At 42.2% G+C, this 13,904-nt stretch overlaps 3 protein-coding genes across 3 annotated transcripts; 2 read left to right on the top strand and 1 right to left on the bottom strand.

The window, feature by feature from the left end:
- Window positions 1-2,433: 2,433 nt before the first annotated feature.
- On the top strand, window positions 2,434-5,148 carry LOC106580834 (protein S100-A1). The gene is made up of 3 exons (XM_014162318.2): window positions 2,434-2,565; window positions 4,115-4,274; window positions 4,707-5,148. Exons 2-3 carry the CDS (start codon window positions 4,134-4,136, stop codon window positions 4,854-4,856), a joined length of 291 nt encoding a protein of 96 aa, XP_014017793.1. The 5' UTR covers window positions 2,434-2,565; window positions 4,115-4,133; the 3' UTR covers window positions 4,857-5,148.
- A 1,016-nt stretch (window positions 5,149-6,164) lies between these two features.
- Window positions 6,165-8,554, bottom strand: LOC106580823 (methyltransferase-like protein 25B). Its single transcript, XM_014162288.2, has 3 exons — window positions 8,110-8,554; window positions 7,649-7,833; window positions 6,165-7,527 (listed from the first exon to the last, which is right to left on the bottom strand). The coding sequence occupies exons 1-2, from the start codon at window positions 8,337-8,339 to the stop codon at window positions 7,692-7,694; spliced, it is 372 nt and encodes a 123-aa protein (XP_014017763.1). The 5' UTR covers window positions 8,340-8,554; the 3' UTR covers window positions 6,165-7,527; window positions 7,649-7,691.
- Window positions 8,555-9,179: 625 nt separating this feature from the next.
- On the top strand, window positions 9,180-12,982 carry isg20l2 (interferon stimulated exonuclease gene 20-like 2). Its single transcript, XM_014162275.2, has 4 exons — window positions 9,180-9,406; window positions 9,884-10,774; window positions 11,998-12,198; window positions 12,364-12,982. The coding sequence occupies exons 2-4, from the start codon at window positions 10,067-10,069 to the stop codon at window positions 12,463-12,465; spliced, it is 1,011 nt and encodes a 336-aa protein (XP_014017750.1). The 5' UTR covers window positions 9,180-9,406; window positions 9,884-10,066; the 3' UTR covers window positions 12,466-12,982.
- Window positions 12,983-13,904: the final 922 nt, after the last annotated feature.

The raw sequence follows: 13,904 nt of genomic DNA on the forward strand, positions 1-13,904 counted from the left end.
CTAATGTACTGTCATATCCCATGGCTAATGTATTGTCATATCCCATGGCTAATGTATTGTCATATCCCATGGCTAATGTACTGTCATATCCCATGGCTAATGTATTGTCATATCCCATGGCTAATGTACTGTCATATCCCATGGCTAATGTACTGTCATGTACTGCCAGGAATTGTGTACACATCATTGTGACATGGGCCCATGCATTATCATGCTGAAACATGAGGTGATGGCGGCGGATGAAATGCACGACAATGGGCCTCAGGATCTCGTCACGATATCTCTGTGCATTCAAATTGCCATTGATAAACTGCAATTGTGTTCATTGTTCAAAGTTTATGCCGGCTCATACCATAACCCAACCGCCACCATGGGGCCCTGTTCACAACGTTGACATCAGCAAACCGCTCGCCCACACAACGCCATACACGCCACCTGCTCGGTACACTTGAAACCGGGATTCTTCCATGAAGAACTTCTCCAGCGTGCCATATCCATCGAAGGTGAGCATTTGCCCACTGAAGTTGATTACGACTCCAAACTGCAGTCAGGTCAATACCCTGGTGAGGACGACGAGCATGCAGATGAGCTTCCCTGAGATGGTTTCTGACAGTTTGTGCAGAAATTCATGGGCTTATTTTTCGTGGACAGATTTTGGGCGGAGTAAAACCTCTTGCTTCACCTCTTCCTCTCTACTTACAGCTGGTCCCTGTCTTGGGTTCTCAGCAGATGTGTATGGAAGACATCTGGCTCCATGTGAACTACTCCCGACGCTCTGTTTTAACGTTTACACACGTTAATAATTATACCTTGCGATATGGTTTTGGAAACATAAAGCCTTCCACTTTCACATCAAAATAATTTTACAAATGCTAAATAAACACTTAATGTACACTGTTTTAACCGGTTTTAACACAGTTGCAGGCGGTAGTATTTTTCAGTTACAACACTATTACACACAATTGTTAGGAGATGCTTTGATAGCTAATTAGTTAAATAAAGGTAAAAAAATATATATATATATTAGAACAGGTGGTCACCTCAGTCGTCTTCTTCAAATTTGATTTGGAGGACCGCAACACACTGAAAGGTGCATACACCGCCACCTACTGTATTGGAGTGTGAGGCCGGTCACTGACTCCCTATTCATCTATTTCTCTTATCTAGCCCTTTGTTTCCACCTACTGTTCTGTAGTGTGAATTCATTACACTTTGACACAATAAGGGAAGGGGACAGGGAAAAGGGACCAACTAACCTTACATCCATTAAAAACCTCACAACTTTTCCACTACTTGGCTCTATCTGAATCCTACACCAGGCCGACATCCTGGGAGGACGAGACACTATCATTCAACACACCTAACTCTTCTGCAGTAAAATCTCGTGCACCCAAGTACTTGTCTGCAGCTGCCACCACAACATCTATTTTCTGTGATTTACGTTCCATTCCTGTGGTACAGTTGATAACCATGGCTATGCCTCACTCTCTATTGGCCTCAGCCTGCTCTCAGGATCTCTAGCCCTGTACCCATCTTCCTCTCCTACTCTCTTCACTGTCTCAGCATACCAAACGTTCTGTACTACTCTGATCCAAGCAACTTCAGCCTGCCTTTCTCTCGGTGGAAACTTCTGATCCTCAGCACCATGGGTACCCCCACAGTTAAACACACAACTATTTTCACCGATACTGCATATTCCTTTGTCTTTCCCCTCCTGCACATTTCTCACGGTCGCCTCTGTCTTCCGTAGGCCTAAATAAGCGCTATAACATGGAAATATGGCAGCCCTGCATGGACCTCTAATCCTAAAAAGGTGTGTAGTCATTTAGCCTTTTGTTTTTTCATAAATACCTTCTCACTGATGTGAAAGTTATTCCAAATATTTCCAAAACAGTATCTTTTCGTGCGAGGTATAGGCCTATTTGCGTTTAGACTGAGCATTTGGTAAGTGTCACGGCATTTCCCTCAGAAGGCTAAAGGGGACGTCCAACGGCTCATGTAATGCACTTGAATAAACGTTACATACGGTATATTCATTCATTACGCCAATTCTGTTGCAAAACGTTTCGTCTGTTGCAAAACGTTTCGCAACAGAAACCATTTAGCCTACGCCAAACAGAAAACGTTTTGCAAGAGTTTCTATTGGACAAATTCAGGTAGGTCCCGTCGCCGTTTCCTCTGAGTGCATCAGTGAGGTTCTTAAACCGTAAACGGTTTCCGTTGCAACTAAACTCAGAATGGAAGTCCGTAATTTTAGTTGCTTTAAACCAATAGTTCCCATCATTTGAAGACGTCGTTGTTAAATACAGCCTATACGACTGTATAGTGAATTGTTTATGCGATAGGCTAATACATTCTGTATAATAATTATAATTAGTAGTTGCACCGTGAAATGTAACCTTACATGGTCAAATGAATTAGGCCTACCTGTGTCATTTGCATCCGTGATGTTGTAGGTTTCACCGGTGGGAGGCGCCTGATTTTAATTTTGTCTCAGGTGAGATGCATAAAAGAGGTAAGATGAGAGTCGACGCCACTTCTGCTTCGTTTGTCATCAGCTTTGAGGTGAGTAGAGAACGTGGTTATGATATATATATATATATATATATATTTTTTTTTAACATAACCTGTATGCCTATTTCTTGTTGAGCATATGTACATGTTTGTGCCATGCAGCCTATGGGTTACCAGGTGAGAGAAATCAAATGTCCTTTTTGGGGGAATCTGTAGCATTTGGGTTTCTATTTTATAGTGGTTCTCTTTTGGTTATTGCAATCTGTTTTATAATTAGCTTAAACTAGGCCTACAAAAAGTTCAGCAAATGAGCTTTGGGCCTATACTGAAAGGAATAACAGCTATACACAGTGTACAAAATATTAGGTAGACCTTCCCCAACTTTTTGTCCTAAGAATAGCCTCAATTTGTCAGGGACATGGACTCTACAAGGTAAAAAGCGTTCCGCAGGGATGCTGGCCCATGTTGACACCGACGCTTCCCGCAGTTCTGTAAAGTTGGATGTGCTTTGGGTGGTGGCCCATTCTTAATACAAATGGGGACACTATTGTGCAGCGTTGCATTTCTTGACATACTCAAACTGGTGCGCCTGGCACCTACTTTTCCCTGTTCAAAGGCACTTAAATCTTTTGTCATGCCCTTTCACCCTCAGTGGCACACATACACAATCCATGTCTCAACACTTAAAGTCCTTATTTTAAACTGTTTTTACCCCTTCAACTACAATGAAGTGGATTTAACAAGTGACATCAATAAGGGATAATAGCTTTCACCTGGTCAGTCTGTCATGGAAAGAGCAGGTGTTCCTTATGTTTTGTTCACTCAGTGTACTTTCAGTCAAATTGCCTCAACAGCCCTTGGCATTAATGAGGGTATTTTCACATAGCCGATCACATTTGTAAGGAACAGAACCACAGTCTAAACGTATCAAATAATGCTTGCTTCAGGGGTGTTGTGTGCTTTAGATGCATCAAACATTAGGCCTACACCCTTCAGAGCTTGAATTACTAGGATAGCTGCACACATCACAAAAGAATGGGCTACATTGTTTCTCTGGGGATGACAGTTTATAGCTTGTGAAACCATCTATAACCTTACTGAGACAACCAATCGTTTCAGAAGGTTTATCATGGACCCCTGAGAACAGCAAGGTATGACTGTTTCCTCTGTAGGCCCAGGGCTGTATTGTTGAAGTGTGCTCACCAGGACAACCAATAGCAATGTCTCATTCTCCTTTGGATCAATATTTTTCAATCCTAGTTGCTGCTGGAGTCGATGTATTATTTAAAGATTTTAATTCATGGGTTGCTAGTTATGATGCCTGTCTAGATCATAATTGACTGTTTTTCAAACACCAAATTTGAAAGGGGATAGAATTTAACAACCCACATGATCATTTTGAACTGGATTAAATGCTAAAAAGAAACTGGCCCCAGTGGCTGTTGCATACAGTTTACAATATTCTACACACTGACAAATGTTTCATATCAAAATAAACAGGAACCAGTAAGGAGTTCACTTCATGCAAATTGACTTCTACTGTATAATCTTATTGTTTATACATTGTCATGGCTTGACCTGTCCCTTACATTTCTTTTAGGTATTCACAGCAGTGTAAAATGGGTTCCAAACTCGAGAGTGCAATGGAGGGGCTAATTCAAGTGTTCCACTCCTACTCTTCAAAAGAAGGGGACAAGTACAAGCTGAGCAAAGTTGAGCTGAAGAATCTGTTGCAGGGTGAACTGAGTGACTTCCTGGCGGTGAGTTTGATTCCTAATGCTGTCCAGTGGAGGGATATGTGGCTTCAATATGACATTCTGTTCAATTACATTTAATCGACATAAACAAAATTAAAACTGCCCCTAAGCAAGTCATACAGGCAAGCATTGGAGAAGTCTTGATTTATTGAACAGTTGTGGGACCCTTCACAATATATTGTACTAGAATAATTTCAATAATACTGTGGCCTTGCCTAGAAATGACACTTATCACCTAGGCATTTCATAGATATAAAATGATTTGATGAGTATAACAATGGCATGAGATCGCGCTTTCCATCTGATTGGCTTTGTGCAATTTTCTGCGCATTGCCTATTCCAATTCTTATCTACAACTGTTCCAAGAGTCATGAGGCTGCTTCTGGTCTGGGCCTACCTTTCAATGCATTAACTGTTTCTACTCCTCTCGCTCAGGCATGCAAAGACCCTATGGTAGTAGAGAAGATCATGAGTGATCTGGATGAAAACAAAGATGGCGAAGTGGACTTCCAGGAGTTTGTCATCTTGGTTTCTGTGCTGACGGTGGCCTGTAACGAGTTCTTTGTACAGGGCCTGAATGAATGAGTTGGGAAACAGTCTGTGACCTCACCTTTCTACTCATTATTCCTTGTTAATAAAAGTAACGCATGTTTTCATTTGATTGAAATAATTGTTTATACTTTTGACAAACAGGCAAATGTTTCAATATTATTGTCAGATAGTGGTAATTTCTAACAAAGGCTCTTTTCACTGTTGTAAAATGATTGCTTCTGTAGAGAATCCTGGACTGGGCAGTTTCAGTGTACTATTGCTCTCATTGCACTTATAGTAACATTCTGCTCAGATCAATAAAGGTGATCATTGCTGTCTTTCTAAATGTTAAACTCAGCTCATTGACTTGAATGCGTGTTACTGGTACATGTCTTTTGCATGAACTCTGGGCTGTATGAATCAATCGTCTCAGAGTAGGAGTGCTGATTTAGGATCAGTTTTGCTTTTTCAATCCATGAATAAGCTTACATGGACGGTACGGACTTGATCATAAAACAGCACTTGTACTGAGACTCTTCATATGGCCCCTGGTCTGCCACCTATGCTTAAACGTGGCAAACTGCACCCAACATTTTAGTGAAGGCTTTGTACTGAAATGCACAACACCTTCTGTTTGCACTTTTAGCCAAACACTGTTCTAAAATGACTTCCTGTCAGGTGTGCACTATGCAAATCTCCAGAGATGAAGGGGGAAAAAAAGTTCCCACAAAGCAGACTGGGGAAACTGATTAGGATGCAGCCAATCTTAATGAAATGCAAAGCTTGATTTTAAATCCATGTAAAAAAGAAACTGCTTTAGAGCATGTGACGATGTGTTGGTGGCAACAACACTGCAGTCTCTGACAACTTAATACTGGAGTCTGGATGCTTCAGTCATTTGCGTTGAACACTCCCTGTAACACTCACGTGTGGTGCAGACAAATTCGAAACATTTGTGGTTCGAGTCAGAGGTACATGATACTGTCTAGAAGGAACATGTGGTCATGAGTCATGGATACGACCAATGGTATGTTGCAACTGTTACAGAATGTGGTTGATCATGATGTAACTAGCTGGTTGAATAAATCTAATAGCACCACCCTGGACCAACAAACTAGGTCTGTGGATAAGATTTGACATCTAGAGCTTGCTGGCTTAAAATATGAGCGTGCACTAAGCAAGATGTCAGGGTTTCATGTATGACTGCTGCGTAAAATACATTGGCCACATTAAACTAATCCTTCAATCGGCCTTCAAAACGACTGTACAGGTCGATTGAGTGTCAGTGTGTCAATCCCTGAGAAAATACATGACAGTGACCACTGGAAACGGGCTTTGAAAAATAACTAAGAATTCATCAGGTGAAATCTAAATACTAGTCTTTATTCATTGCCACAATTTGCCAGAAAAGGGGTACATTCTCTCAAAAGCAATTTTGTCCAGACAATATGGAAAAGCAATTGCATTACATGTATGGTTGCGTGCCCTCCACTTCTTTCCACATTCTGTGATGAAATATTAGTCATTTGACTCTGGCCATGTCCGAATACCCATACTTGCGTTCTAAATAGGCCATTTTGAGTATGCAAAAGTTTTATAGTATGTGACATTTTGAAAATCAAGTATACTTTAAATGTCCAGATGTCATACCTATTTCAGCTTTGAGAACCAGATATGGGGATGTGCTACCAAAATTAACCAATAACACGAAACAATGCAATTGTGCATGACGCATTCTCAGTATGGGAAAACATTTTATAGTATGCAATTTTCAAAAATCAGGTATGGTTTAAATGTTACTAATTTCAGCTCATCTAGTAGAATTTCATGCACATTTTTCCACAATGCATTGGAAGAGGTAGGCTGTGAGTGATTGGCTACTTGGAGAACTAGGACCTAACAAAATTAGGCAACTTAATTGGGAAGATGCCTAATAGCGAAGCTTCTGCGGTGGTGTTCAAATGTACTGTAGGCCAAGTAGTTTTTGTTCTCTTTAAAATGATCATGCGTGTTGCATCATAGGCTACATCTTTTGAAAACATTTTTTATTTACCCAAAGTGGATTTTTGTTCTCATTAAAGTATTGTTCATTAGAGGTTTTAAACGAAACCATCTTTAGATTTTTTAATGCATCAGCAGTGGGGACTCGGGATGTGGCTGCGTTATTGATGTCAATCAGGCCTTTTGATTTGAACATATGGATTGTTTTAGGTTTGTAGGCTAGGCTACCTATTTAATTTATGGATCAAGCCTTATCAGAATGACTGCTCTCGTTCCCAATTATCAGTGCTTTAGTTTTATGTTGCTGTCCAACAGTTTTGAATCTGCGATGCACCGGACTGTCTACGTTTTTTGTTGTTGATTTGAACATTTGAAAAGTTTTGGTGTGTGTACTAGGGTATTTGATTTAATGTATATATGCACTTGGGTTTCACTAAATATGTTAATGAAACCAAATCCAGATTTAAAGTGCCTTTGAACGGAGTATGGTAGAAGGTGCCAGTCGCACCGGTTTGTGTCAAGAACTGCAACACTGCTGGGTTTTCACACGGATATTCGGACACAGATACTCACTTCTAAACTTCCACTCCAAAATCTTTGAGGACCAATGAGTAAGGTAGTAAACTCTGAACACAACACACGGTTTTAGAGGTGTCAAAGCCATCAGTACCAGGTTTCAGGGTCAACGCAGGGTCAAAGAATGGCACCAGCTGACTCTTTATACCTACACCAACAATCAAGCAATAACAAATAACACCTTTACTGTTAGCACTGGGCCCATAAAAAAGATGTATGGAATCCAGATACAAGATCTGATAACACACAGTCTCTGTACATTTCCTCACCTTTCTCCTGGAGGTATAGCATCCTGTCCAGCAGCACCAGTGTCTACACCACCGGTGCCAGTAGCAGAGCCACGCTGAAGTATACCACCACACGACCCTCCTGCCTCAGCATGGCCCCCACTCTGCAGGTGTCCAGGGGCAGGTCAGGGGGCAGGCCAACGCGGGGCAGACCCAGACGGGCATACCTGTGGGTACATGGTGAGAGGGGGTCAGGGGTACATATAAGATAGATGATCATGTTTGACCTAAAGGCTATATAGAGAGAATGCAGCTACTGAATTCCTAAATGTGATCATCAAAATGATTATCATTTTACACAAGGATAATACCAAATTGTAAAGGTTTTTCTGAGACATATGCAAGGATACATTTCTTAGGTTTTCATCCTAACATACAGTGAAAGCTGCTGCCTAATGATACAGACTGAAGAGGTATGGATACAAACTTGTGTAAACACTCACTCTGTAAAGGGTAGTAGATGTGCTTTCTTTATCGCCTGGACTCCGGGCCTGCGCAGCTCTGGCTTCACCTCCCTGATAACTGTCTCAAGGGTTGCCCGATAACAGTGCATCCTTAGCAACCCACTCTCCTCCCGCAGCCTGTGCACGTAGTCCTCTATGGCGTGACATGCCCCCTCCCGCGCTTTATAGGACAGCTGATGTCCCAGCAACCCCTGCACCCAGGAGCTCATTGGGTAGCCAAACTCTGAGTGATATGTCTCATTGGTGGGCAAAGGGGAAAGGGGAGGGGCTATGAGGCCAGGGGGGTTTGGGTTCTAGCTGGTGGTGAACTTCATGTAGCAAAACGCAACTGAGGTGATGCCACGAACGTGAGGGCAGCTGGCAAAGTGGCGAAGGAGGGTGGCACTGAGGTCCCCTCAGGCATGGAGGCCCGTTAGGATAAAATCTGGACATCCCTGCCCCTCTTCCACAGGGCAGACAACAACTTCAGTGGATGAACACTCTTGGCAGAGTGGGTGGACATATGGGCCTTGCCCGGCTTTAGTCTTGCAGAACCGTTTTGGAAACGAGAGTGAGCTAGACCAGGGTTCATGTTTTACACTAGTAAAATAGTTTGTACATGCATTGTCAATAACACATTAATTGATGAGTAGCTAGAGAAATCTATCCAGGGGCCCTTTGAGAAAGGGATCAAGCATCATGGGAGCGTGTAGGGTGAAGTTGCCTCTAGACGCTGACCTTTGATCAGTTTTGCATTTTTCCAAATAATCGTTTAGGTCAGGGTTGAGGGAGGGGAAGTTGATCCTAGATCTGTAGGGGAAACTTCAACCTGAAGCGGAGGACTCAAGACTTGATAGCATTATATCACGTGATCATCTTATAATCAAATAACCGTATAAGAACCTACAGCAGCATAACTTAGCTTAGAAATAGAATGCGTTGCTTGCTACGTACAATTATGAAGGAATCGGAGATGTGTTTGTATGTCGGCAGAAAATATGTAAGATTTCTTGCCAACTCTGCTGCTCTGCTGAAAGTGTCCGAGAGCACATCATTCGACCGTCGCATCCGCAACTGACTGGCTACAACAACCGGTTATGAATTGTGAACATTAAACATTTCAACAATACGCTATTTCAACAGAGTCGGAGTGAAAGACTTTTATATAACGACGATAAGAAATAAGTGTTTGTAGCTCTTCCTCACAGCGCACACCCATCATGTGTATCACAACACGACCTCTGAACCGGAAGTAGTCGGCTGTTAAGGAAGTCGGAGCATGGTGCTATGTTTATAGGTCGGTGTATATGTGTAATTTGTTGTATAACGCTGATTTGTGCACCACCATATTATCATGATACAATATGAGTGAAGACATACAGTTAAATTAGTCTGTCTGGAGAATAGAGTTTCATTCCTAGCTGTTTCGGGAATCTTAGCATTAGAGCTAGCTAGTATTACTATAGCTAGTTAGCTAGCTAGCCAATGACCCAATTCTAGCTCGCCTAAACCGTATTTTTGACTGTAATATCATCCTGACAGCTAACGTTTACACTACACGGATTACACATACTCTTCGAAAATACCTAACGTTAATTGTGGCTAGCTAGCTACGTGGGCTCAATGGGTTTCATACTAAGCTAGTACCAAACTAGCAAAATTATATAAACAGCTAACTAGCTGGCTTCTCTGTTTGTCATGACTAGAATGTTTTCCTACAATTTCAGACATACCATCTGCTTTGTTAACAGAACTCAATTTTGTTTTTGTCCAGGTATCACAATACCGCTTCCATTGATGTCATGATAATTGGGCCAGAATGACATTTGATTAAAGCAAATATTTGAACCTTTTGCACAGCAGTGAATGCCTGTATGTCCTGTTGAAGGGAGTGGGACGTAAACAGTTTTAGTCCAAGAACAAACCCAGCTCCAGCTGAGGAAGATTCCCCTCCAAGATGTCTGACATTATGTTAAACCTGGACTGTTCTGGCAGCAGTGGACGCTGTAAGGACTCATCGGGAAGCAACAAACACAAGGCATTCATCAACAGGCGGCGACTCTTGGAGAAAAAGGGTTACCTCAACAAAAAGCAGAACCAGCACAATCACAGAGAGGGGAATAAACATCAGGGCCCACCTCCCTGGCGCAATGGGGCCAACCGGCCGTCTCAACCCAATGCTGCACATAACAAAAGCATTGCTCACACGCAGAATACTCACAGTAAAAGTTCATATCACATACCCAGGTCAGATCATGCTAGAAGCGTTGCTTCCAAGCCTGCATCATCCACAAGCAGCTCAACATCCTTGACCATAACTGTGGAGAATTCCACCAATCCTGAGCAATCCACTTCGACTATCACCCCGGGGCACCAAACCCCACCCACCAGGACTGTTGCCCGCTGTGCCCCTGTCCCAAGGGGGTCGGCCCCCCTTTGTAACCCCCTGAAGTACCTTGCCTTGGACTGTGAGATGGTTGGCACGGGGCCCAAGGGTCGCAACAGTGAGCTGGCACGATGCAGTATTGTCTCCTATGATGGAGACGTGGTGTATGACAAGTACATTAAGCCCACCAACGCAGTCACTGACTACCGGACTCGTTGGAGTGGCATCTCCTGGCATCAACTGGTCAAAGCCATGCCATTTCAACATGCCAGGAAGGAGGTAAGAAGGCTCCCGGAAGAGAATGTTCAAAGGAGGATGAAAAATATGTTTTCCGTTTAACCTTTTTCCACCGTAAAGGACCTATGAGCATATCAAATTGGGTGTCAAATGAAAGCTAAGAGTCTATATTTTGGGGAAATGAAGGCATAGATACATTTTTCAACCATTATCCATCTTGAAAATGGGATATTAGCAAAGGCTTTGATTTCTGGATAAACGGATGGAAAAGGGGTCTTAGAAAACATATACCAGAAAAGTCTTAAAAGGTATCAGAAATACATCAAAACACAGTAATGTTGACGTAAAGACCCCTGCCAACTAATATCAACACTTGTCATTCATTTTGAACTGGACTGTTTTTTCAGCATGAGCGGTCATGAGTAGATGCGCTTTTTTTTTAGATCAAAGCGAGAGCTACGTGTAGTGACGTGTGCATATTTGTTCATATCCTTTGCTAGTTAGTGAGTTATTAGCCCAGTTATAGATCATTTGTAGTCGGCAATGGAGGATTGATTGCTTCCTACAAGAGCACAAAATGTAAGCATTGTCTTTGAAAAGCGAGTCAGGTAAATAGCTTTGTAGTGTTGTATTTTGAGACAGGCTTGAATAAGCTAAGTAGCCAATAGGCAGGGTAGCATAATTTGTCTGATTCACTGTAGCAATGGTATGGGAATAATTATGCATTTTATTTTGTGAAGTGGTTTCTTGCATCAAACAACACAACCTTTTTTGTTGTCTTATCTGAAGGTCAAGTGGATTAACAGGTTAATGTCGAGCCCTGCAGGTTTTTTCCCCCCAAAGTCTCATGTAACGTAGGCCTACATTGAACCCCACACATTGGCTGCTACTGTTGATTTTGATGGTAGGACTACATTATTATCAAATACTCACAGTAGCCTACTTGACCACTGTTAAAACTAACCTAAAGCGGGAACAGCATCATTGTTCACAGTAAACGCGTGCCGGAAATTGCACTGAATTTTTCAACGTTCAAGTTTGCACTCAGCAGACCTGAAATTTGCTCAGTGATACTTTTTTTTTAGAGGGAACATTGGTTGTATGGTTTTTTGGTTTTTGTTTGGCATATATTTTCAAGTGAAAAAACTGAGTCAAAGCGTAAATCTGTTACAGTGGAATTGCCCCTTATTCTATTTGGACCTTTACTTTGCTAAACATGACCATGATATCATTTGATCTCTTATTTGTATTCCCCCCTCCTATAGATACTGAAGATCCTTGCAGGAAAGGTAGTGATAGGGCATGCTGTCCACAATGACTTCAAGTCCCTGAGTTACAGTCACCCTGCTGTCTTAACGCGGGACACATCCCGCATTCCTCTCCTCAACCAGAAGGCTGGCTTTCCAGAGAAAGATGTTGCCTCACTGAAAAGACTCACCAAGGCCCTGTTCAACCGCAACATCCAGGTGAGAAGAGACTTCTGATTGAAATGGGATTGATTTGAATATAATCTACAGTGATTCAGTCTGGGTTGTTCTTTCTTGTCTCGACAAAAGTAGTAAGCTAATAAACCTCTTATTGTGTAGCTTATGTTATTTTGTAGTAACAAGGAATTCCCCTTGTGTTCTCAGACTGGGAAGAAGGGGCACTCGTCCGTGGAGGATGCCAAAGCCACCATGGAACTGTACAAAGTTGTGGAGGTGGAGTGGGAGAGGACCTTAGCCTCCAAATAAAAAAAGCCAGTGAAAGCCTGTATGGACTGAACTGGTGAAAGGGTTGAGAGATGGTATGGACGTATCATGTTTAACATAATTTGAACATTCAGAAATCACTATCAGGTCTTCCACTTCTCACCTCAGCCACTTCTGTCTCTTTTTCTACTTCCGTAAAAAAAACAGTTGCCTTCAGGGTTGCAGTTGTTTATTTTGTGGTGGATGACCTATGGCACAAGATGGCAGTCCTCTACCACAAGGGTGCAGTCTATTTTCTCGGTTTTATTAATGAATTCCTAATACAGTACTTTCATGTTGTTTTGCTTTGAATTGTCTAGAGTTATTTGTTCAGGCATTTCTATTTTATATATTAAATTGTTAACATACAGTATCTCAGTACATCATGTACATGTTCATTTTGACAGGTGAAAGTAAAATAGATTTTAATACAACTGCAGTATAATGAAGAAATTGGTTTTAAACAATTATTGTAATGGCAAACATGGCAAAAAAAGAAATAAATGACCATTGCAAACTTTTACGCCTACATTACTTATTGATATAATGAATGGCGCCAAAGAACATGGCTGACGTTTTACATTCTCCCAACCAATTGTGCTATTTTGTATTTTTTTTTTGCGTTTTGTGTAACTTGTTTTTTTACTTATTGTGTACATAATGTTGCTGCTACCGTCTCTTATGACCGAAAATAACTTCTGGACATCAGAAAAGCGATTACTCACAGCAGACTGGAAGAAACTTTCCTTTAACGAGTCCGACGAGAAGGATATCCTGATTTCACTGGAACAGGCCCAGATCCACGCCTTTTGCGTGAAGAAAAGATGCCGGAAAAGTGGCCGCAGATCAGGCATCCTTCTGAGAATCCGGAGACGAGCGAGTTAAATCCCACTGCCTTCCATTCTTCTTGCTAACGTGCAATCATTGGAAAATAAAATTGATGACCTACGATTAAGACTATCCTACCATAGTGCCCATAAAGCTCATCGCTAAGGACTCTGGGACTAAACACATCCCTCTGCAACTGGATCCTGGACTTCCTGACGGGCTTCCCCCAAGTGGTAAGAGTAGGCAACAACACGTCTGCCACGCTGATCCTCAACACTGGGGCTCCCCAGGGGTGTGTACTTAGTCCCCTCCTGTATTCCCTGTTCACCCACAACTGTGTGGCCAAACACGACTCCAACACCATCATTAAGTTTGCTGACGACACAACAGTGGTGGGCCTGATCACCGACAACGATGAGACAGACTATAGGGTGGAGGTCAGAGAACTAGCAGTGTGGTGCCAGAACAATAACCTCTCCCTCAATGTGAGCAAGACTAAGGAGCTGATCGTGGACTACAAGAGAAGGCGGGCCGAACAGGCCCTCATTAACATCGACGGGGCTGTAGTGGAGCAGGTTGAGAGTTTCATGTTCCTTGGTGTCCACATCACCAAC

This window comes from Salmo salar, chromosome ssa02, assembly GCF_905237065.1.
Source record: "Salmo salar chromosome ssa02, Ssal_v3.1, whole genome shotgun sequence".
NCBI classification, from domain to species: Eukaryota; Metazoa; Chordata; class Actinopteri; order Salmoniformes; family Salmonidae; genus Salmo; species Salmo salar.

What these genes read in the sequence shown, in the direction of transcription:
- LOC106580823 (XM_014162288.2), bottom strand. Translation starts at nt 8,339, where the DNA reads ATGAGCTCCTGGGTGCAGGGGTTGCTGGGACATCAGCTGTCCTATAAA. An exon ending in CATCTACTACCCTTTACAGA is followed by an intron (nt 7,834 to 8,109) that starts GTGAGTGTTTAC and finishes ATGTACCCACAG; the next exon opens with GTATGCCCGTCTGGGTCTGC.
- LOC106580834 (XM_014162318.2), top strand. Translation starts at nt 4,134, where the DNA reads ATGGGTTCCAAACTCGAGAGTGCAATGGAGGGGCTAATTCAAGTGTTC. An exon ending in AACTGAGTGACTTCCTGGCG is followed by an intron (nt 4,275 to 4,706) that starts GTGAGTTTGATT and finishes CCTCTCGCTCAG; the next exon opens with GCATGCAAAGACCCTATGGT.
- isg20l2 (XM_014162275.2), top strand. Translation starts at nt 10,067, where the DNA reads ATGTCTGACATTATGTTAAACCTGGACTGTTCTGGCAGCAGTGGACGC. An exon ending in TTCAACATGCCAGGAAGGAG is followed by an intron (nt 10,775 to 11,997) that starts GTAAGAAGGCTC and finishes CCCCTCCTATAG; the next exon opens with ATACTGAAGATCCTTGCAGG. An exon ending in TGTTCAACCGCAACATCCAG is followed by an intron (nt 12,199 to 12,363) that starts GTGAGAAGAGAC and finishes TTGTGTTCTCAG; the next exon opens with ACTGGGAAGAAGGGGCACTC.